This window comes from Peromyscus leucopus, chromosome 2 (assembly GCF_004664715.2).
Source record: "Peromyscus leucopus breed LL Stock chromosome 2, UCI_PerLeu_2.1, whole genome shotgun sequence".
NCBI classification, from domain to species: Eukaryota; Metazoa; Chordata; class Mammalia; order Rodentia; family Cricetidae; genus Peromyscus; species Peromyscus leucopus.
In genome coordinates this window covers 106,238,735-106,262,457 of record NC_051064.1, presented here as the reverse complement: position 1 = coordinate 106,262,457, position 23,723 = coordinate 106,238,735, and the positions used below count along the sequence as shown (strand labels likewise).

General features: G+C 41.8%; 2 protein-coding genes across 3 annotated transcripts in view; both read left to right on the top strand.

The window, feature by feature from the left end:
- Nucleotides 1-23,723, top strand: part of C2H1orf141 (chromosome 2 C1orf141 homolog) — a 53,297-nt gene that overhangs the window by 19,064 nt on the left and 10,510 nt on the right. For both annotated transcript variants that reach the window (XM_037202759.1, XM_037202758.1), the window contains exons 5-6: nt 4,433-4,497; nt 21,854-21,995. In XM_037202759.1, the coding sequence (XP_037058654.1) occupies nt 4,433-4,497; nt 21,854-21,995 (207 nt within the window). The remainder of the gene's footprint in view (nt 1-4,432; nt 4,498-21,853; nt 21,996-23,723) is intronic.
- Nucleotides 6,374-7,943, top strand: LOC114705778 (cytosol aminopeptidase-like). Its single transcript, XM_037202757.1, has one exon. It carries the CDS (start codon nt 6,374-6,376, stop codon nt 7,934-7,936), a length of 1,563 nt encoding a protein of 520 aa, XP_037058652.1. The 3' UTR covers nt 7,937-7,943.

Below are 23,723 nucleotides of genomic sequence, written 5' to 3'. Positions count from 1 at the left end.
AGGTTCATCCACACTCAATGATTCATTCTAAGTTTCACACTTCTTCCCAGTTACTCTAGGTAACACTCAGCTAAAGGTTTACTCAGAATAAACCATTAGCAGCACTGTGTACTGATGGACTACTTCGGGAGTTTGGATGAATGGCCTCTATAGGCTAATACATTGGAATGTTTGGTCCCTGGTTGGTGGAATTGATCAGGAAGGATTATGAGATGTGGCTTTGTTGGAGGAGATATGTCACTGGGGGGTAGACTGTGAGGTTTCAAAAGACCATACACCCTCAGTTAGCTTGCTCTCTCCTCCTCTCCCCTCTCCTCCCCTCCCCTCTCTTTCCCTCTCCTCTCCTCTCCCTCATCCTCTTACTTTTGGATAAGGACATAAGCTTTAAGCCACTGCTCCAGCAGCATGTCTTCTGTCATGCTCCCCATCATGATGGCCATGGACTCTAACCCTCTAAAATTGTGAGCCCCAAATAAATGCTTTCTTTTATAGGTTGCCTTGGTCATGGTGTCTTGTCACAACAATAGGGAATCAAATAAGACAGCTACTTACAGCATGTTCATGCAGATTTCTTTCTATAGTATGAAGTGCAAATGGGCTCTTAAAGAATTTCTTAAAGCATGGCAACCATCTCTTCTCAAAAGGATTAAAGTTAGCCCAAGAGACTTCTGACTCTGGATTCACAATATTCTAACCCCCACACTTGAATTTCTAATGAGTCAGAGAGTTTATAAATCTCTAACACAGGTGTAACACTCTATTTCTGGCAGGTTTTGTTCACAGGATCCCTATCTCCTGTTTTTCTTATTATCTATGCGCTTCTCGGTCTCTTAAATGTCTGTTCTCACCCCTAAAATACATTTGCTCAGAACTAATCCTGAGCCTGCCTGTTCCACACCCTCCCCTTCTTTAAGCCTGCCCCATCTTACAGTTACAAATATCATAAAAGCAGGGCTAGTGAGGATGACTCAGTGGGTCAGGGCACTTTCCACACAAGTGTGGCAACTTGGGTTTGACCTCTGGAATCTATATAAAGGTAAAAACAGAAAAACAACTCCACAAAGTTGTCCCCTGACCTCCATACACATGCAGTGGCCTCTCTCTCTCTCTCTCTCTCTCTCTCTCTCTCTCTCTCTCTCTCTCTCTTTCACACACACACACACACACACACACACACACACACACACACCAAATGTACCATAGAAATGCTATTATACTCTTTCACTCTTTCTTTCTAACTATAATACATAAGTGTCTCTGAGTGTCAGCTCCCTCTCTGATATCTCAGACCTCACACAGGCATCTTGCATCCAATGCCTAGAGCAAGACCTATGATTGCCTGTCCCCACCACACACGCTAACCATTCTTTCCCACCCTCTTCCTCCAGCATCCTCAACACAGCACACTAGACTGGGAAGCAACCCAAGTGTGAAGTCACCCCGATTTCCTTGTCTCCCCATTCTCAAAGCTCTCCACACTAATTCATCTCCAGTTGAGTATCTTCACCACGTTGGCTGCCATCCTGATCCAGTTACCTTTTACCTACTTAAGTCCTGGCATGCTCCCTGGCATGACTTCTTCCATCCTCTCCATCTTCCCAGTTACATGTAACAAAGTTGCAAATAGCCCCAAACTCTTGTATAATAGCTACCCTTTCTGATTCTAGGTGTTCCCATTTGCTCTCTGTCGCTGTGATAAAATACCATGATTAAAAGCAACTGGGGGGAGTGTGGTGGTTTGAATGAGAATGTCCCCTACAGCTCAGGCATTTGAAAACCCAGCCCCCAGTTGGTGGCACTGTTTGGAGGTGCAGTCTTGTTGGAGGAGTATGTCACTAGAGGTGGGTTCTGAGAGTTTAAAGATTCATGCCACTTCCAGTTTGCTCTCACTGCTTCTGCTTGTGGGTCAAGATGTGAGCTCACCTTCCTGATCTTGCCACCATGCCTACCGCTTATTGCCATACCTTTGTTCAGCACTGCGTACTCTTACCCACCTGGAACTGTCGCCCAAATAAACTTTTTCTTCTATAAGTTGCCTTGGTCTTGGTGTTTTATCACAGCAACAGAAGAGTAACTAATGCATGAGGGAACAGAGCCATTTAGCTTGCCCTTCCGAGTCATAGTCCATCATTGAGGAAAGCTAGGGCAGGAACCTAAGGCAGGGACTTAGGCAGAGGTCCTGGAAGAATACTGCTTACTGGCTTACTGGCTTGTGCCTCGTACTCATAAAATTGTCAAAGAACAAAATTTCTTAATAAAAAAACACAACATAACATTTAGTTACCTTCTAAAAGAGAATTATTACTATCTGCCTGGCCTTCCATTATGGCCGTAAGGTTTCTAACCCATTTGCTTTGTACAGTTGTAGAGTTCCTTGAAAAGGTTATTAGCATCCTATTCTAATGCCTCTTTCCTGGCTTCTCACCACCCTTACTATGAAATGTGCTCTCCCTACAAAGACACTGAATGTTCTGAACTTTACCAATAGATTGACATCATTCACTGTCTCTTCAATGAGTACCTCTTCACCAGCCTCCTTTCAACACAACTAGATTTCCTCTCTGCCTACACACATTCACTGTTCATTCATTCACTCTTTGGGGTTTTCTGTGTCACCCAACTAAAATGTATGTATTGCCAATGAGTGATCTCAATTCAGGGCCTAGAACCAGTGCTTACTAGATATCATTTGAATAAATAGCCAGACTCCATATTGTTTAATATGTCTATTATATTATTCAGTCCTCAAAGCATCCATGTATGATAATTATTAATATTTGAAACTGACAGATGAGGCAGAAAGGTCAAAGAGGATAACGTTTCAGATAACATAACTTACAAAAATGGCTTTGGTTTGAGTTGCAGCATTATCTAAAACTGAAGTTGGGATATTTCTCCCATATACTATGCTTATATTAAGAAAATTACTATATAATAACATGAATGAATAACATTCATAATTAGGAAAAGTAAAATGCAGGTTGAGGAGAATACCTCTCTTTTCCATGGATTTATTAAAGATTATTTTTACAACTTAAATATTATTTTGAATAATATACATGCTTCTATTTTATTTAGAAAGTCCTTTTCCAAGAAAATAAAATTGTACTGTATAATAAATAAATATTTAAAAATTATATCCTATCATTTAAAACCTCAATTTTAAAGGAAATAATTTCAGAGGTTGGCAAGATGACTCAGTTGGTAAAGGTGCTTGCTGCCAAGCCTGATGACCTGAGTTCAATCCCTGGGATCCACATGGCAGAAGAAGACATCAGACTCCCACAGCTTGTCCTCTGATGTCCATACATGCTCTGTGTCATGCATGCATCTGTGTACATGCATATCTACAAAACTAAATAGGATGAAAATTTTAAGAGAGTCATTTTGGAGTAGATTTCTCTCTACAAATATAAAAATATTGCATATGTAAGCAAAAAGGATTATGAAAGCATAGGTCTAAAATATTTACTAGTAGGACAGGCAGCAGAAGATGAACAGATATGTGATAGAGAGATGGGTAAGATAGAAAAACAGAGTGGTATGTGCTCAGAGTGCTCTGTGGAAAGGGGCGGAGCTGGAGACTGAGCAACAGTGAGGACCAGGCTGATGTGGGTGGCCTGCACTGCCACCTGAGGGCATGATGGTGTCCATGTCCGTCCCTGCTGCTGCCCAGGGCCATGTCTGCGTCCAGGGTCCTACTGCAGCCGGGGTCTGTGTTGATGTCCATGGCCCATGTTGCCACTGAAAGCCAGCAGATATCTCTGGTCTTTGCTGCTGCCTGAAGCCATGTCGGTGTCCTTGGCCCAGGCTACCTCCAAGAGCCTTGCCAGTGGCCATGGCCATAGCCTGTGCTGTCCCCAGAAACCCATTATCCATGCTCCCATTGTCTATAAAGAGCAGGGAATCTCCTTTTGCTGTGATATCAATGACTGCAGATGCACAGTTGAGAAAGAGGGACGGGAAAAGCTTTTATGACAACCTCTACTTTCCCAACTCTCCTGTGCCCCCCAAAAAGTAAAAAAGTAACAGCCTAAACAGGAAGCCATCAAAGAGAACTCTTTTTAAAAAGTGTGATAAGGATGCTGAGGTTAGCTCTCCACAATTGGGGTATGGAGAGGAATGACTCAGTTTCATTTAAGGGACAGGACACTGAGAGTTTGACCATACTCCAGGGAGTATATAGATAACACAAATTGGACTTGGATTTTTAAAATTTTTTAAATTTTTATTCTTTTTTTTTTTATTTTGGGGGAGGCAGGAGGTCTCAAGGGTGGTGGTAGATCACGGACTGGGAACTGAGTGTGATGGGGTACATGATGAAATTCTCAAAGAATCAATTAAAATGTTGTGTTAAAATATTAACTAGTAGTAGAGAAATTAGAAGCAGTTATTTTTTTAATTATTTTTGTGTGTGTTTGGATTTCCTTAGAACCAAAAGGAGAAAATCTAAAACTGAGTCCTATATCTCTTCATTTTCTTAAGGATAAAAATGAGGTGAGTGTAATTTGCATATTTGTGACTACTTAACAGTTATGTAAGCTCGTTCAAATAACGTTGTTTCTATGTATCACAATTTAAGTGAAGTTTAGAATCCAAAAGTACAAATGTAAAGCAATTTCATCTGATGTGATATGAAGTCTTATGTATGAAAACAACACCACAAAAATTATGCATAAGCTAAAACTATGCACATCTAATTTAAACATTTACTTAAACTTACAAACACATAAGCCTGTTGATCTTTTCATGTGTAGCTCAGGCCATTTCTTGAGCTATGGTCAGATAATACAATTACAATAACTACCAAGAATAGGTTTAGAATCAACCAATCACTGAGGGGGCTTCACCTGCATTCTGAAAACTTGCCCTCTTCAGACACCTGGCCACTCACTATTCAGCAGGTCACACCTAGGGCACTAGAGAGATAAGTTAACCCAGAGAATCAGCGAGGGGAAACTACTTTAGAGTCTTTTAAGTCTACATTGATTTGCTATTAACTGAGTATTACTGACATGGAGAAAGAAACATGAAACTATGCATGCTTAATGATGATCATTAGTAACTATTATTTTTTATCCTTTGTGGGGCGGGCAGTACTGGTATTGTATTGAGCTTAAAGCTTCATGTGCTCTAGGCAAGTCTTCAACAACTTAGCTGTGCCCCCAGCCATATACCTATTCTTTTTGTTTCACATTCCTAAATTTTAAAAATAAAAAAGCATTAACAGTACCCATGCCCCAGGTTATAAGTTTATTCTTATCTACCTGTTTAAATCCCTGCTAAATAAAGACCTCCCAAGAAATGTATAACATCACAACTTGCTCATCATAATAATTTACTAGCCATGTTAGTTAAAATTTGCAAAATTTTAATGGTTAAAATTAGCCAGGGCCTTCTCTTTATGAGTATTATTCTGCATGGACTTGAGGATGTACCTAATGTCTTAGTTTCTTTTCCTAATGCTTACAAAATACCATGACAAAAAAGGGGGTTATTCTGGTTTACAGTTCCAGAGAAATTCAGTGTGTCACAGTAGAGGATACAGGGCAGGAAAGGCATGATGGTAGCAGAGACTGGCTGCTCTCACTAAATCTACTCTCAAGAAATAGAGCATGAACATGAAGCCTCTACTTCCGCCAGTGAAGCTCAAACTCCTGAAGACCTCCCAAACAACACCAGCTACTGGGCTTACATGTGAGCCCGTGGGAATGCTTCCTATTCGAGCCGCAGCAGCTTGGCTTGGCAATTTTACTTCGAACAATTCTATTTTGCGCTCAGTGGACCGTGACTTAAGCTCAAACACACAAGTGTGGGTCCCCACAGAGTCCAGAAGAGGTTACCAGGGCCCCTGGAGATGAAATTACATACAGACAGTTGTGACGCTGCAAATATGAGTGCTTGGAACTTAGGTCCCCTGAAAGAACAGTAGGTACTCTCAACCACTGAGCAGTCTCTCCAGCCCCTTGAGGGGCTGTAAAGTGGCTCAGTGTGGCACTTAGAATAATTCCGTGTGTTTTTTGTTGAGATAAATAATGGTGATGTTGAATGAAATTACATTAATTCTGATTATTATCTTTTCATTGTCATTCACTTTGAAGAGAATGTTTTATTTTCTTCTAAGACTTCTTCATTGAGATATATTGTAGAATTTCCACATATTTAAATTTTTTCCAGATACATTGCAATGTTTGATATCTAATTTATTTCTGTTTTTAATCAAAGAACATATCCTGTGGCATTTTAAACCTAAACTTCTATTAAGACTTGTTGAGGTTGTGTATTTAAGAATCCTTAAATGTGGCCCCCAGGCGCGCGCCCTCCCTCGTGCCACGTGCTCTCTCGGGAGGGCGGCGCCATGGGCCGAGCCGAGATGATGTTCCTGCTGCCTCTTCCGGCTGCCGCGCGAGTCGCGCTCCACCGCCTGGGAGTGAGACGTCTCTGGGATCGGGGTCTCTCCACCGCCGACATGACGAAGGGTCTTGTTTTAGGAATTTACTCCAAGGACAAAGATGATGACTTACCGCAGTTTACAAGTGCAGGAGAGAGTTTTAATAAGTTGGTGGCTGGGAAGCTGAGAGAAATGTTGGACATATCTGGACCTCCTCTGAAGGCAGGCAAAACCCGAACCTTCTACGGTCTGCATCAGGACTTCCCCAGCGTGGAGGTGGTTGGTCTTGGCAAGAGATCGGCGGGCGTCGATGACCAGGAGAACTGGCATGAAGGCAAAGAAAACATCAGAGCTGCCGTTGCAGCGGGATGCAGGCAGGTCCAAGACCTGGAGCTGCCTTCAGTGGAGGTGGATCCCTGTGGAGATGCTCAGGCTGCTGCAGAAGGAGCCGTGCTCGGTCTCTATGAGTTTGATGACCTAAAGCAGAAGAAGAAGGTGGCTGTGTCGGCGAAGCTCTATGGAAGTGGCGATCAGGAAGCCTGGGAGAAAGGGGTCCTCTTTGCTTCTGGGCAGAACTTGGCCCGCCAGCTGATGGAGTCTCCAGCCAATGAGATGACACCAACGAGATTTGCTGCAATTATTGAAAAAAATCTCAAAAGTGCCAGTAGTAAAACAGAAGTCCATATCAGACCCAAGTCCTGGATAGAGGAACAAGAAATGGGCTCATTCCTAAGTGTGGCCAAGGGGTCTGAAGAACCACCAGTCTTTTTGGAAATCCACTACACGGGCAGCCCCAACGCAAGTGAAGCACCCCTGGTGTTTGTGGGGAAGGGAATTACCTTTGACAGTGGCGGTATCTCCATCAAGGCTTCTGCAAATATGGACCTCATGCGGGCTGACATGGGAGGAGCTGCAACAATATGCTCGGCCATTGTGTCTGCAGCAAAGCTCAATTTGCCCATTAACATCATAGGTTTGGCCCCGCTTTGTGAAAATATGCCTAGCGGCAAGGCCAACAAGCCAGGGGATGTCGTCAGAGCCAGGAACGGGAAGACCATCCAGGTTGATAACACCGATGCTGAGGGCAGGCTCATCCTGGCCGATGCACTCTGCTACGCACACACCTTCAATCCCAAGGTCATCATCAACGCTGCCACCTTAACAGGTGCCATGGACATAGCCCTGGGATCAGGTGCCACTGGAGTCTTTACCAATTCATCCTGGCTATGGAACAAACTATTTGAGGCCAGCATAGAGACTGGGGACCGCGTCTGGAGAATGCCTCTCTTTGAGCATTATACAAGACAAGTCATAGATTGCCAGCTTGCTGATGTCAATAACATTGGAAAATACAGATCTGCAGGTGCATGTACAGCCGCGGCCTTCCTGCGGGAGTTTGTGACCCATTCCAAGTGGGCACATTTAGACATAGCGGGCGTGATGACCAACAAAGACGAGGTTCCGTACCTGCGGAAGGGCATGAGTGGGCGGCCCAGGAGGACCCTGATCGAGTTCTTACTGCGCTTCAGTAAAGACAGTTCTTAGTCCACTCCAAAAAAAAAAAAAAAAAAAGAATCCTTAAATGTTTATAAAATACAGCCTCACATAAGTACTAAATATCAGGTTTTTCACATGAACATGGTACTTTCAACGTCAGACCATATGTTAAGCCTTTAAACAAGTTCCTGCCCAGTTTGAGTTCCTTCCCTGACTTCCCTCAGTGATGGTTGGACTGCATTGTGAAACTATAAGCTGAAATAAACCCTTTCCTCCCCGGGGGTGCTTTTGGTCATATGATTGATCAGAGAAATAAAAATCCCAGCTGAGACAGAATTGCTTTTATTTATGTAACAGTTACTTTTAATTAGAATGATTAGTTTACTAAAATTTAATGTAGTTATCATGTGTAGTAGTTCAGCCTGTTATGTTATCTTTTGTTGTTCTCCTGATTAGTTACATTTCTTGTTACTGAAACAAACAATTAAATGAAGGAAGAAAAGATTGATTTGGGTTTGTGGTTTAAGGAGAGGTGGGCCACCACCATGAGGAAGGCATGGCAGCAGAAACTTGCTCAGATCCGGGCAAATCAGAAGTCAGAGCAAGGGCTGGAAGCAGATCAGCCTAGGGGCCTCACCGCACAGTGACTCAGTTCTTTCAGCTAGGCCTCACCTCTTAAAGCTATGGTTCTCAATCTGTGGAAGGGGGTCACATATCAGATATCCTGCATATCATATATTTATAATTCATAACAGTAACAAAATTACAGTTATGAAGTAGCAACAAAGTAATTTTATGGTTGGCGAGGGGGGTTCCCCTACAGCATGAAAAACTGTGTAAAAGGGTCACAGCATTAGGAAGGTTGAGAACTGTCTTACAGGTTCCACAACCTCCCAAAAGAGCATCACCAGCAGGGGACCAAAATTTTTTAAACAAATGAGCCTGTGGAGAACATTTTCACTCTAAACCATAACACTCCACTGCATTCAATGCAGCCTCAAGTATCCCCAGAGTCTTACAGTTCTAATACTGTCCAAAAATCTAGAGTTCCTTCTGAGACTCAAAGCAATTCTTTAAGTGTGGACCTTTACTCCCAACATACAATGGCATAGGATAAAAATTCCCATCCCAAATGCAACAGGAGGATGGCAAGAATTAATTGGATCAAAGTAAGACTGACACTCAGTAGCATGAACACCAAACCCTGTAGCTCCACGTCTACTGTCTGGAGCTCTTCTAGTCTCCGACATCCTTTGGGTAGCCTTGCCTTCAGCTCTATCGCCTGTAGCACGGGTGGCCCCTCTCTTGGGCTACTCAGTGCCTGCAGCTTTCCTCGGGAAACATCTTATGTGTCAGGTATTTCCAATATCCCAGGGATATGACCAGACCATTTATGAGCTCCATGAAGGGAATCCAACTTTGCTATGTATTACCTAATCTCAGTGGCTCTTTGGAACCTTGGTGCAAGCTTGCTTCCATGATCACCCCACCCTGCCACCCTTTCATCCTTCATGACTGAAAAAGCAGCACCACATGGATGATATCATGCTCTGCTGCTCACTAAAGATGACTTCTTGCCTCCGTTTAAGGTTGCAGTAGCCTTTGAGCACATGCTTGGCTGAATTTGGGGAAATACTTTCCTAATAGGCACTGCCTGAGTAGCATTCCTAGCAGTCTCTCTTGGCTTAGGCACCCTGTGTTCAAGTGAAATCATTTCAAATGTGGCTACACACTGGAACTTTTGATGAGTTGGGTCTTATTCTTAAAGCACTTTATCCATTGTCTCTGTGCAAAGTGGGAATTTTATCCATAATTGTGCTAATCTTCAAAACTACAAACATATGTACAACCTTGTCCACAATTTTAACAATGCCTATGTCCCATTCCTCATCAAATTGAACACTGTTCATATAGCTCTGCTATAGTTTCTAATTTATTTTGTGCTAATTTTATTCATATATGATATCTTCCCACTCATTTCCCTCTCCAACTCTCCCCAGTTACCCCCAACATCTCCCCCTCCCAACTTCATGTCCTCTTCTATTATTTTTCAAACCACTGATTCCAATTAGTTCTGCACAGTTATGCATGGTATGGGGCCATCCACAGAAGTATGTAAAACCTACCAATTGGCCACAAACCCACAAAAGAATAATTCTTCTTCCCCCACAACTATAAACTGCCAATAGCTCCTTGGTTAGTGACAAACCCTTTTGAGCTCTTCTCTGACCCACACTACAATTTTGGCTAGCTTGATCTTGTACATGTCTTGTGCAGGTAACCACAGATTCTGTGGATTCCTGAGTGCAATAACTGTGCTGTGTCCAAAAGACAGAATTTCTTGGCTCTCCTCTGCATCCTACAGCTCTTGCATTCTTTCCACTCCCTCTTCCATGGTGTTGACTGAGCCTTGGTCGAGGAACAGACACAGATCTCTTGCTTGGGGCTGAGCACTTTCTTATTTATTCTCACTACTTTGGTCAGTTATGCAGATTGGCTGCTACACGCTGCAAAGAGAACCATACCTGATCAAGGCTGAGAGCAGAATGGATCTATGGCTATAAATATAAATATTTAGAGGGCATTTGGGCATGCTTGTTTAATTTCTGATGTGCTCTCTGCTCTGAATTCTCTTTCTAACCCTTAATAAATTCAGTGATCAGTAGCTAGGCCACACCTAAATGCTAGGGGGGTTTTGAAATTTGTTCCATGAAACAATTTAGTCTATTATTTTTTAATATAGCTGTCCTAGTTAGCTTTCACTGTCAACTTGACACAGCCTAAAGTCACTGAGAAGAGTCTCAATTGCACATCTGTATGGCATTCTCTTGATTGCTAGTTGACATAGAAGGGTCCAGCCCTCTGTGGGCGGTGCCATTCCTTAGGCAGATGGTTCTGGGCTATCTATGAAAGCTAGCTAAGTATGTCTGTGAGCTATCCAGCAAGCAGCATTCCTCCATGCTGTTCTGCTGAATTCCTGCTTTGACTTTCCTCACTGATGTGCCATGACCTGTAAGCTGAAATAAGCCTTTTCTTCCCCAAAGTTTTAGTTATGGTTATCTCAGCAATAGAATTCAAACTAGACCAATAGCTTCATTTGGATTTTTAGTACAATGGGCAGAACACAGCTGAATTAATTGTCAGAATATAGCATGAATTCCCTCTGGCCCAATTCCACATGGAGTCTTTGCTCAATCCAGCCTATACTGTCTACACTTCTATCAATTGACTAGTTGTAATCTAGCTTTCAACATTCCCACCAGAATCAACAAATTACGCCTTTTATTTTGGCATTCTTCTGCAGTCTAAAGCTCCATACATTTGCTTGTTCCTCCTATAAACCAATCCTCAATGCCTAAAAACTGTATAGTCAGGTTTGTCTTTGCGAAGCCCCCAGTTCTCTGAACAATTTTCTGTTTTCACTCTTTTCTCATCACTGTGACAGAGCACCTATCAAAAGCAACTGTAGGCAGGGAGGACTTACTTGGGTCACAGTTGAAAGGATACAAGCCATCGTGGTAGGGAAGGTGGCAGTTAGCAACATGGTGGTAGCAGCATGTTGACCTCCTCATATCTCAGCAGAACAGGAAGCGTAGTGAGTACTGAAAGTAGGGCAAGACTATGTAAACCTCAAGGCTCATCTGCCAGGAACCTGCTTTCTCCACCCATGTCCCATTTCCAAGACAGCATCAGCTGGGACCACACACTCAAACAAACGAGCCTGTGAAAAATATCTCACACTCAAAGCTAATATTCCTGTGTTTATCGTTCCTCTGCTCCCCTTCTCCTGCCACCTTTGAGGTTATTTGAATCTATATTGTCTTAATTGCTCTTCTATTGCTGTGAAGAGATGCCATGACCAAGGCAACTTACAAAAGTAAGTATTTAACTGGGACTTGCTTACAGTTTCAGAGGGTTTGTCCACAACCATCATAGCATGGAGCATGGCAGCAAACAAGCAAGCATGGCGTGGGATCAGTAGCTGAGAGTTTACATCTGGTCCACAAGCAAGAGGCAGAGAAGGAAATGAGAGGGAGTGGGGGGAGAGAGGAGAGAGGGGGACAGGAGAGGGGAGAGGAGGGGAGGAGAGGAGAGAAGGAGAGGAGAGGAGAGGGGAGGAGAGGGAGGGGAGAGGCTGGAGGGAAGGGGAGAGGAAAGGACAGGGGAGAGGACAGGAGAGGAGAGGAAAGGACAGGGGAGGGAGGGGAGGAGAGGGGAGGGGAAGAGAGAAGGAGGGGAGGATAAGAGAAAGAGGAAAGAGAGAGCTAGTCAGCAATGGTATAGGCTTTTGTTTTTGAAGCCTCAAAGCCTGTCCCTATTGATGCAGCTTCTCAAACGAGGCCGCCCCTCCTGATCCTTCCCAAAACTGTCCACCAATCAGAGGTGTGGTGGTATTGTGTACTCTAATAAATTTATCTGGGTCAGAGAACAGACAGCCACTAGATACAAAGGCTAGAAAATGTGGCACTCACACCTTTAATCCTAGCATTCCAGAGATAGAAATCCCTCTGGATCTCTGTGAGTTCAAGGCCACATTGGAAATAGCCAAGCATGGTGACACGCCTTTAATCCCAGAAAGCCAGCCTTTAATCCCAGAAAGCCAGCCTTTAATCCCAGGGAGTGGTGGTAGAAAGCAGGAAGATATATAAGGCGTGAGGACGAGAAACTAGAGGCATTTGGCTAGAAGAATTTGGCTGGTTAAGATTTGGCTGGTTAAGCATGTGGCTGGTTAAGCTTCAGGCTTTCCAGCAGCAGTTCAGCTGGGACCCATTCGGATGAGGACTCAGAAGCCTCCAGTCTGAGGAGACAAGACCAGCTGAGGATCCGGTGAGGTGAGATAGCTGTGGCTTGTCCTGTCTCTCTGATCTACCAGCATGGACCCCAATAACTCGGCTCGGGTTTGATTTTATTAATAAGAACTTTTAAGATTCCTGCTACACAGAGGCCAAGCATTCAAATATATAAGCCTATGGGCGCCATCCTCACTCAAACCACCACATATATTAAAAATTGTACTTTCATTTTCTATTTTATTTACATATAGTACTTGTTTGGGGTTTGGGTATTCTCTATAAATGTTAAAACACACATCACTGAGCAGGGTGTGGTAGTACATGCCCCTAATCCTAGCACTCAGGAGGCAGAGGCAGGCAGATCTCCATGAATTCAAGGCCAGCCTGGTCTACAGAGCAAGTTCCAGGACAGCCAGGGATATACAGAGAAACCCTATCTTGAAAAAATAAAACCAAAAACAACAACAAAAACCTCACACATCACCATTTCATACTTGGTTTAAAGTAAAATCATACTACTGATGTAAAAAGCTTTGAATAGTAGAGGTCTCATTATTACTCTATCATTTGTACTATTATATATAGTCATATTTTCCTTATAGGAAAGTGGTAGGGCTCTTCCTCATGGGAAAATATTGTATTTTCTGCCTTTGACATTCTTGTATATTTCAAAGAAATAATCCTATATGTAAAAAGTAACTGAATATTTACCAGATCTGATTTTTTTTTTCTGTCATTCTTGAAACTAAATTTCTGGTATTTTCTTTTGCTTGACAAATTTCTTTCAGAATACTTCAGAGGTTTGTGGGCACCAAATCCTTAGTTCTCTTTTGAAAGATATTTCTGAAGGAAGTTTTTCCTTGACACAGAATTCTGGCTTACTAATATGTATATGGCTGGTATTTTCCCTTTCCCTACATTAACATGCCAGCATCCTTTGGTTCCCAGTTTCTGACTCCCATATTCTCTGCTGAGTAGTCACAGGGTTGGAGTTGTTGGTCCTGGATCTTATTTCTTGTGCTGCTTTTAAGATCTGACCTTGCTGTCTCAGCAGTTTGCCTCTGTGCCTACCCATGGCCTTTTTCACTTTGACTCTTCAGAGCATTGACTGAGGTTCTGCAACTCACTAATTATGTGTTTCACCAAATTAAAAGAACTATCTTGGCCACATTTCTTCAATTATTTTTCTAATCCATTCTCCCTCTCCTCGCCTTCTGTTACTCAGTTATCTGTGTAGTTATTGTTCCATGGGTCTCTGAATCCTGTTTTTTGTTTATATGCATAAAAGCTCCAGTTTTCTCTCTGTAAGTTCCTGGCTTTTTCCTTCTATATCTGTTTAAGTTAGCCAGAGATGTTTTTAAATTCAAATATTAGACTTTTTTTTTAGCTCTATAATTTCCATGTTTTTAAGATTTGGGCGAAGAAGATCAATGACTGGAGAATTGGGGCAAGACAGGGTAATGGAGGAATTAACAGATCAAAATACAGTGTTATATACTTATGAAAATGTTGAAATGAAACCCGTTATTTTACACACAAGAACATTCATTTTAAAGATCTGTTTGAACATCTGGGTCACTTTAGGGTTGTGCTCACTTGGCTTTCTTCTGTTGAGACTGCATTTCCTGGTCCCCTGTACATCCACATAGATTTACTTTGGATGTCACAGCTGTTGTATTTATGACACTTATCCTTCAAAAAACATTGTCTTAGCAGTCCATGAGATGCACAAAACACAAAATTCCTCTTGGAGAGCAGCTCATATTTTAGCTCAGTTGTGTCCACCTTAGCTGGCCACTTACAGTCTTCCCTAAATTGCATGGATCCGGGGTCAACCAGAGATTTGGCCAGAAAGCCTCCTGATGGCACCCTTCTTCCTAGCCTCCCTCCCTCAGCTTCCAGCAGCTCTGGTGGCTCTGAACTTTGACCTCTGTCATGTTCTGGTCAGTGGCTTTGAGTTTTGTCCGCTCCTTGCAGTGCCAGCCACAGCCTGCAGTGAAGTTAAACCTCATATAAACAGCAACTTCACGCCCTGCAAAGCAGTTATTCCAAATTTCAGTGGTTTCTCTTTGTCAGTACTTTCTTTCACTCTCCTGGGCCTTTAAGTGAATGGTGTGTGTGTGTGTGTGCATGTGTGTGTGTGTGTGTGTGTGTGTGTGTTTATCTGAGGCAAGGTAGTTCTGATAAGAGACTGCTTACTCATGGTGATTCAGTATTGCTAAAGGCATTTTTAGTTTGTTTTCGTGTGTGTGTGTGTGTGTGTGTGTGTGTGTGTGTGTGTGTGTGTGTTTATCTGAGGCAAGGTAGTTCTGATAAGAGACTGCTTACTCATGGTGATTCAGTATTGCTAAAGGCATTTTTAGTTTGTTTTCGTGTGTGTGTGTGTGTGTGTGTGTGTGTGTGTGTGTGTGTGTTTACAAGTTTCATCATTATTCCTAGTTCACTACTCTGTGCTTCCTAAAAGTTCATAAATAATGGTAATGGTTGTTGCTTTTTTTTGTTTTTCTGTTTTCTTTCTTTTTTTTATTGGTATGGGGTTAGGCATTGAATTTACAGCCTTGCACATGCTAGACAGTGCTCTAATACTGATTTAGACCCTCCAGGCCTCTTTTCACTTTTTGTTTTGAGGCGAACAAAATAAGTAAAATGCTTCCCAAGGGTGGCTTCAAAGTTGTGTTCCTCCAGCCTCAGTCTCTGAAGGAGCTGGGATTACATCTGGGCCGTCAGCCCCAGCAGTGTGCCCGTCACCCTTGCCAGTTAATACACTAACAGATTCATTACCGTAGCAATGATATTAGTTGTTGGTTTTATAGTTGTAAACTTTAAAACTATGCTAAAATAGCTATTCTGTGTAGATTTATCAAACTATTTATGGTAATGTTGCTATTAAAACAATCACACAGGACCTGGCATGGTGGTGCATACCTGTCATCCCAGCACCAGAGAAGCAAAGGCAAGAGGATTGCAACATCAAGGCCAGCATGGGCCACATAGAAAGACCCTTTCTCAAACATGCAAGCCAGTGAACACTGAAACTGTTACGAAAAATGTTACCTTGTTTTTTGTCCATTTTAGCCTGTTGGGGAATGAATTATAACATATCTCTTAGAGATCTTGCATTCCTAACACTTCACTTGAAGTATTATTTTGTATAGTATTAATTAGCATCTTATTTAGCATTTTATTATAAAATAATGTATATATATTTATAAAAAATCTTGCCAAGCGGTGGTGGTACACGCCTTTAATCCCAGCACTCGGGCGACAGAGCCAGGTGGATCTCTGTGAGTTTGAGGCCAGCCTGGTCTACAGAGTGAGTTCCAGGAAAGGGGTAAAGCTACACAGAGAAACCTTGTCTTCAAAAATGAAAAAAAAAAAAAAAAAAGTAACAGCATGACATTAACATGCAGATTCTTTTCAGGCTTTGATGTTTAAGACAATACAAGATGATTTAAACAACTGAAAAGTTGTGGGTTTTTTTTAAAAAAGTTAATTGACATGAGGTCTTTTTTGGATTTTGTTTTGTGCTTTTACTGCATGAAAGTCTGAAAGAAGTTATCCATCTATCTATTTGGACCTGGTTCTTTGACAAGGTCTTAACGGGCACATAATAACTCCATCCAGTTATGATGTATATTTTGATGCACACATGTAATGAGTAATTATCAAATCAGGATAATTAGTATATCCATCACCTCAAACATTTACTTCTCTATGTTGAGAAACATGCCCAAAATGCTCCGGGCTAGTTTTTGGAATGTGTAAGTATAGTCATCTCATTGTGCTGTAGAATGGGGCTTAAGCGTTCCTTTTTGTGTGTGCTCGGGACCTGGGCCTGGTTCTTGCTAGGTAGGCCTTCTGTAAGGAGTTGCACTATAGCTCTTATGTTCTTTAAAGACAGATGCTCTTTGGGCAGCCAAGCCAGGCTCAAGGTACTCCAATGCCAACCCCCAAAGTTTTGGCTTTGCATGTATGCCACCATGTTGCGCTTGGTGATACGTTTTGGACGTAGGTGTTTTACTTTTTCTAGCTTTTTAAGATTTCTTTGGCCATTTAGGGCCTTTGTGATTCCATAAAATTTTGGGATTTTATACATAGCTATGGAGGATGTTACTGGAAGCTAAATAAGGTGAATCTGTAGATTGTGCTAGACAGGGTATACAATTTAACATTAGTAATTCTTCCAAGTCACGTACATAGGATGTTTTCCTTTTCAGAGATGTGTGTGTGCCTTCTTTACTTTCTTTCATTTCCTTGATTAAATTGCTAGGAGATAGATAGATAGATAGATAGATAGATAGATAGATAGATAGATAGAAAGAAAGAAAGAAAGAAATATAATGGCTTTGTTAATTTCTCTTTCAGCTTTACTGGCTAATGTTTGTATGTAGATTTTGTATCATCCACTTTATTGAATTTGTTAATCAAGTATAATTTTTTTTAATTTTTACATTTTTCTATAAATAAGGTCTTGCTTTCTGTACACAGAAACAACTTGCCTACCTCCCTTCCAATTTGGATACTCTTAATTTCTTTCCATTGCCTGCTAGCTCTGGGCTAGAACTTCTAATCCTGTGTTGACTAAATCTGGTCAGAGTAGAGACTGATTGTCTTCTTAATGACATTAGAGAAAAAGTATTCCCTACTGAGTAGAGTACAATGTCAACTGTGGGTTTGTCACATTACATGTATTCCATCACTCTCTGTATTTTTAGATTTTGTTTTCTTATAGCCTTCTTGTGCTGGCTACTCTTATGTCAACTTGACACAAGCTAGAGTTATCTGAAAGGAGGGAAACTCAATTGAGAAAATGCTGTAGGGCATTTTCTTAATTAGTGATAGGTGGGAGAGGGTCCAGCCCATTGTGGGTGGTGCCATCCTGTGGCTAGTGGTCCTAGGTTCTATAAGAAGGCAGACTGAGCAAGCCATGGGGAACAAGCCAGTAAGCAGCACCCTCCATGGCTTCTGCATCAGCACCTGCCTCCAGATTCTTTCCACTTGAGTTCCTGTTCTGACTTCTTTTGATAATGAACTGCTATATGGAATGCAAGCCAAATAAACCCTTTCCTCCCCAACTTGCTTTTTGGTCATGGTGTTCCATCACAGCAATAGTAACCACAACTAAGACACCTTCCTACCTTAAGATCTCTACCTTCCTTCTCATGGTTCTCTCAACTTTTATAATCTATGTATGTGTGTGTGCATACCTAGAGTCTGCATATGAGAGAAACCATTAGTATTTTTATGAGTCTGGCTTATTTTGCTTAACATAAGGATTTCCCATTGCATTCATTTCTTGCAAATATCATGGCTTCCTTTTTCTTCATAGATGAACAAAATTCTATTATGCTTATATAACACATTTTCTTTCTTCTTTAATTTGTTGATGAGGATCTTGAATGAGTCTGTTTCTTGGCTTTTGTGAGTAGTGTAGCAATAAGTATGTGCTGTGGATATCACTCTATGTAAATAAAACACTGATGGCCAATGACCAGGCAGGAGGTAGGTGGGACAAGGAGAGAGGAGAATTCTGGAAGCGGAAGGCTGAGGAGGGAACTGCAGGACCGCAGGAGAAGAGCATGTAGAGACGCCGGTAAGCCACCAGCCATGTGGCAAGCTATAGATTTATAAAAATGGGTTAATTTAAGATAAAAGAACAGTTAGCAAGAAGCCTGCCATGGCCATACAGTTTATAAGTGATATAAGCGTCTGAGTGATTATTTTATAAGTGGATTGTGGGACTGCGGGGCTTGGGGAACCTGGAGAGAAGCCCTCCAGCAACAAGTATGGATGTTCTAGTACCTCTGTGATGAAATGCTTAGCATCCTTTGAATATATACCAGGGAGTGGAAAAGCTCAGTCACACAGTCATTCTATTTTTGGAATTTTTGGAGGAACCTCCATATTAATGGCCATCATGCCTGTAATCATTTACATTACCACCTACAGTGTATAAGTGTTCCTCTTTCCCCACATCATCAGAACCAGCAGCATTTGTTAAAATATGTTTTATTGGTATTTGACATTCTGACTAGGGCAAGATGGAACCTCCCCTCACTCCCAGAAACCATAATGTACAAGCAAAAGACCAGAGAAGTTTAAGAAAAAAGGCTCAGACAAAAAAAAAAAAAAAAAAAAAAAAAAAAAAAAAAAACCTCCCAAAATACCATTGAGTTCATTTTGAGTTGGCTGTCTACTGCTGGACATGGGCATTCTCTAGTGTGGTTTGGTTACCCAGTGAGACTCCACTGGAGACAATTATTCTTTTTCCTTTGTGAACAGTTGTCCCTTGGACATATCATCTTATCAGGGATGGGAGATCATGTTCACTTCTCCTCCTCTCAGCACTGGGACCCCATTATCTGGCTTGCACCTGTGCAGGCCCTGTGTGTGCTGCTACAGTCTCTGTGGGTTCATATGTATGTCAGTCCTGTTGTTTCTGGAAGACATGGTTTCCTTGGAGTTCTCCATCCCCACTGGCTATTACACTCTTTCCACATCCTTTATGGCCAAGTTCCTTGAGTCCTAAGGGGAGGGATTTGATGGAGATATCCCATGTAGGATTGGGTGTTCTAAGGTCTCTCACGCTACACATTGTCCAGTTGTGGGTCTCTGCATTTGTTCTCATCTATTGCAGAGGAAGCTTCTTTGACAATGGCTGAGCAAGGCACTGATGAATGAGTATAGCAGTATGTAATGGGAATCATTTTATTGCTATATTTCTTTAGCATAATAATAGTATTTGGCTTTCCCCTGAGTGAACTGGGCTATCTAATCTCAGGTTCTTGGCCACCCAAGTGGCAATGGATATGGGCTCCATCTCATGATGCAGGCCTAAAGTCCAATCAGATATTCACTGGTTACCCCCACAACTTTTGTGTCACTATTACACACGTGTATCATATAGGCAGGTCACTCTTGAGAATGGAAGGGTTTATAGAGGGTTAGTGTTTACCTTCCTCCTCCAGAAGCATGCAGAATACCTTCCAGTACCATAAACACTATTCAGTGGAGGTGAAGACTCTGGTTAGGTACCAGTTCAACCTCTCCATGTTCAACGTGATATGTATGTGAAGTGTGTCTTCAGCAATAGGTCCTTACCAGCAAGATGGAATATTAAGAGATTATAATTTTATTTAAGTGATGGCTGAAGATACTTTTTCAAACATTTAGTGGCCATTTGTATTTCTTCTTTTGAAAATTATTCAGTCCATTCCCCTATTTACTATTTGGATGGTTTATTTTCTTGCTGTGTATTAGTTATTTATGAATTCTATACAACAATTCCCTGTCTGATGTATAGCTAGCAAACATTTCTTCCCATCCTGAAGACCACCTCTCTACTCTGAACAGTTTGCTGTGCAGAAGCATTTTACATCAATCTTTGGGAGTACCTTCTGTGTGCTGGATTCCTTTCCAGGAAACCTTTCCCCATCCCTTTAACCTGATGTGTTCTGCTGTTGTTTTATGTGTTGTGTGCACACATGTGGTGTGCATGTGTGTGATATATGCACAGGTTTGGAGGGTTCTAAGCATCCATGTCCATGTGGGCAGAGGCCAGAGAAGGATGTACAACGCCCTGCTGTATCACTTCACCCTCTTGTCCTCTACTCTGCACTGTTCTGTTGTCCCCCTCTGTGTGGACATTTCTGCTAAAACACAGCTGGCTGCTTTCCTGGGTCTGAACTTCACTTCCCCTTAGAAAAATGTTTATTATGAACATAAAGTCCAAGTTTCATTAACAAGGCAAATGGTCATTAGTGAACACAAACCTAGGCAAATCTCTGCAGTTCCCTGGCTTTGTGCTTTTTGTTTTTTCCTTATTCATAAAGTGTAATGATAACATCCACCTCAGGGGATTACATAAAACACCATATTTGAAAGCACTCAGCTCTGAAGTGTAAGCTCAGGGGTGAAACAGCTGCCTAGCATCCATGAGGCCCTAGGTTCGATTCCCAGTACTGAAAAAAAAAAAAACTAGTATTTTAAGAACAAAATAGTTGGTAGTTATTGTAGTTAGATGTAGATGTAACCAACTGTCTTATTAAATAAGAAACACAGAACCAATGTAAAAGAGAAAGCCAAGAGATCAGAGCTCAGAGCTAAAAACCTTACCCTTCCTCCTGTGGTGGTCCTACCTCTCCGAAAGAGACCTACTTCCTGGTGTGTTTGTCTTTAGATAATCTTTCTGTTTTGCCTTCTCATTGGTTGTAAACCCAAACACGTGATTGCCTGGTCACTGCCTGTATGTACAGCCCTCCAGGTCTTAAAGGCATATGTCTCCAATGCTGGCTGTATCCCTGAACACACAGAGACTTACCTAGCTCTGTCTACCAAGTGTTGGGATTAAAGGCGTGTGCCACCACCGTCATGCTCTTGCTATGTATGGTTCTAATAGCTCTGACTCCCAGGCAACTTTATTTATTAACATACAATTAAAATCACATTTCAGTACAAATAAAATACCACCATAGTTAGATATTCAAAATGTAAGGAATTAAAGATGGGGGGATGCAGCTGGTGTGCACAATTCCCTAGGTTTGATTCTTACTGTACTATAAACTGGGTGTGGCATGTACCTGGAATCTGAGTGCTCAAGAGTTGGAGTCAGGAGAATCAAAATAGCTCAAAGTCAGCCTAGGATCCATGAGACTCTGTTTCCAAAAACAAAAACAAACAAACAAACAAACAAACAACCTGAACAATAAAGCACAAATTGCCATACAGATAGAAAAACACAATTTCTTTATTTTTATTTATTAAATTTTTTTCATTTATTTTACATACCGACACAGTTTCCCCTCCCTCCTCTCCTCCTGTTCCCTCCCCTATCTCCCTTCTTACCTCTCCACCCCATCCATTCCTCCTCTGTCTCCATTCAGAAAGGGGCCGGCCTCCCAAGGTAGTCAACACAGCAGGGCATATCAAGTTGAGGCAGGACCAAGTTCTGCCCCCTGCATCAAGATTGGGCCAGGCAACCAAGCTTGGGGATTGGGTTCCCAAAAGCCAGCTCAAGTGCCAGGGACAGGTCCTGATCCCACTGCTAGGAGCCCCACAAACAGACGAAGGTACAAACTGTCACTCACATGCAGAGGGCCTAGGTCGATCCCATGAACGCTTCCTAACCTAAAGACACAATTTCTAAGAGGTCTCCTTTTCTCTTGCTGTTTAGGCAGAATATGCAAAGCCCTTGAATTTTCTACAGTCTCAACCTAGAAACCAGTGTAAAAGATCATCAGAGTCTTCAATCCTATATCCTACAGGCGCCAATCAATCCAATGCTAGTGAGGAGAAAGTCTCTACTCCATTTACAGGTATACAAATTGCATATTTACATCAAAAGAGCTAAAATGTAACAGCATAGAATCTACATTATAAACATTAAGAAAATATATAACCAAGGAATAGCACTGTTTAATTGGATAGACATAATATGCCAGTTACTTTGTAACATCTATTATTATTAGAAAAAATGGTCAAGTCTGGATTCCTTAGTCCTCTGTTTATTTCAAGTCCATTTACAAATTATTTTATGAGCTCCAGTCTGGCACTACTAGCATCCAGTCAGAACAGAACCAAAGACATCTGCTCTGGCCAAGAACAAGATTTGAAGCTGTTCGCTTTTAGGATGCTTGCTCCCAATATGCCTAACCTGTTTCCATCTCCTGTCTTCATCACTGCTTAGAAATCAAAGTTCACAAAAGACTGGTCAGGTAAAATTCCCCTAGGGAGAATAAAGGATAGAATTAAGATAGTAAACACTTAAACATTACACTTATATTTTATGTTGTGTGTATGCATATATGTGTGTACATGAATCCTACTTTGCATGTGTAAAAGCTGAAGGACAACATGAGGGACTTGGTTTTCTTCTCTTATCCACCGAGTTCTGAGTATCAAACTTGGGTCACCAGACTTGGCAGCAAGTGCATTTACCTCTGGAGCCATCTCACACACCCCAAACTTCTTATTTGTCATTGCACAAGCCACAATAGAGACCTTGTTTCTTTGTCTTAAATGGCTCAGCAGAACCCCAATGGCACAGCACAGCCTCAAAACAAACCCTACCATGCTGTGGATATCGCTCTGTATAAATAAAATGCTGATTGGCCAGTGGACAGGCGGGAAGTATAAGTGAGACAAGCAGAGAAGAGAATTCTGGGAAGTGGAAGGCTGAGGCAGGGAGATGCTGCCAGCCGCCATCATGACTATCAACATGTAAGATACTGGTAAGCCACGAGCCATGTGGCAAGGTATAGATTTATAGAAATGGGTTAATTTAAGATAGAAGAACTAGATAACAAGAAGCCTGGCATGGCCATACAGTTTGTAACCAATATAAGTTTCTGTGTGTTTACTTGGTTGGGTTTGAGTGACTGTGGGACTGGTGGGTGAGAGAGATTTGTCCTGACCGTGGGCCAGGCAGGACCAGGAAAACTCTAGCTACACTACCATACAAGGGACATAAAGCCTAAATGTCCAACAGAAGCAAAACAGCTCAGAAAAACCAAGCCAGTCACCAAAATAGCTCAGAGAGAACTTCTAGAGCTCAATGGAGACTCAAAACTAAAGTGGAGATGAAGTCCAGAGTACAAAGATCAGGGAGAAACTTATTAAAGGTCAAACTTCCTCAGGTCTAAAACAAAGTCCAGTTGTTCAGATGCTGGTTGAAGTTGGAATGTAAGAAGAAAAAAAAAGCTCCCTGGAAGAAAGTCATCCTAGCAGCTACATGGGATCCTTTGATCTCTCCTACCTTCTGTAATTAACTTGCCACCAAACATGCAGAAAAAGAAGATACATCCAGTGTGGCCATATTGGGAAGAAAAGCAAATAAAGAAGCCTAGTGATTCCTCCCCCACTTCCCAAAAGCCATCTTTGGAGTCTTGATATAAGGCTTAGGTTTAAACGAATATGGTGTCACGATTCTCCAAACTATATGTTTAAGATGTGAACATTTAATACATATACATTATACCTCAATAAAGCAAAGACAGCTACAAGCAAACAGAATCTTCCAGACACAGCAGGGCAGCTGCACACAG

Coding starts and splice junctions, on each gene's coding strand:
- LOC114705778 (XM_037202757.1), top strand. CDS start 6,374: ATGATGTTCCTGCTGCCTCTTCCGGCTGCCGCGCGAGTCGCGCTCCAC.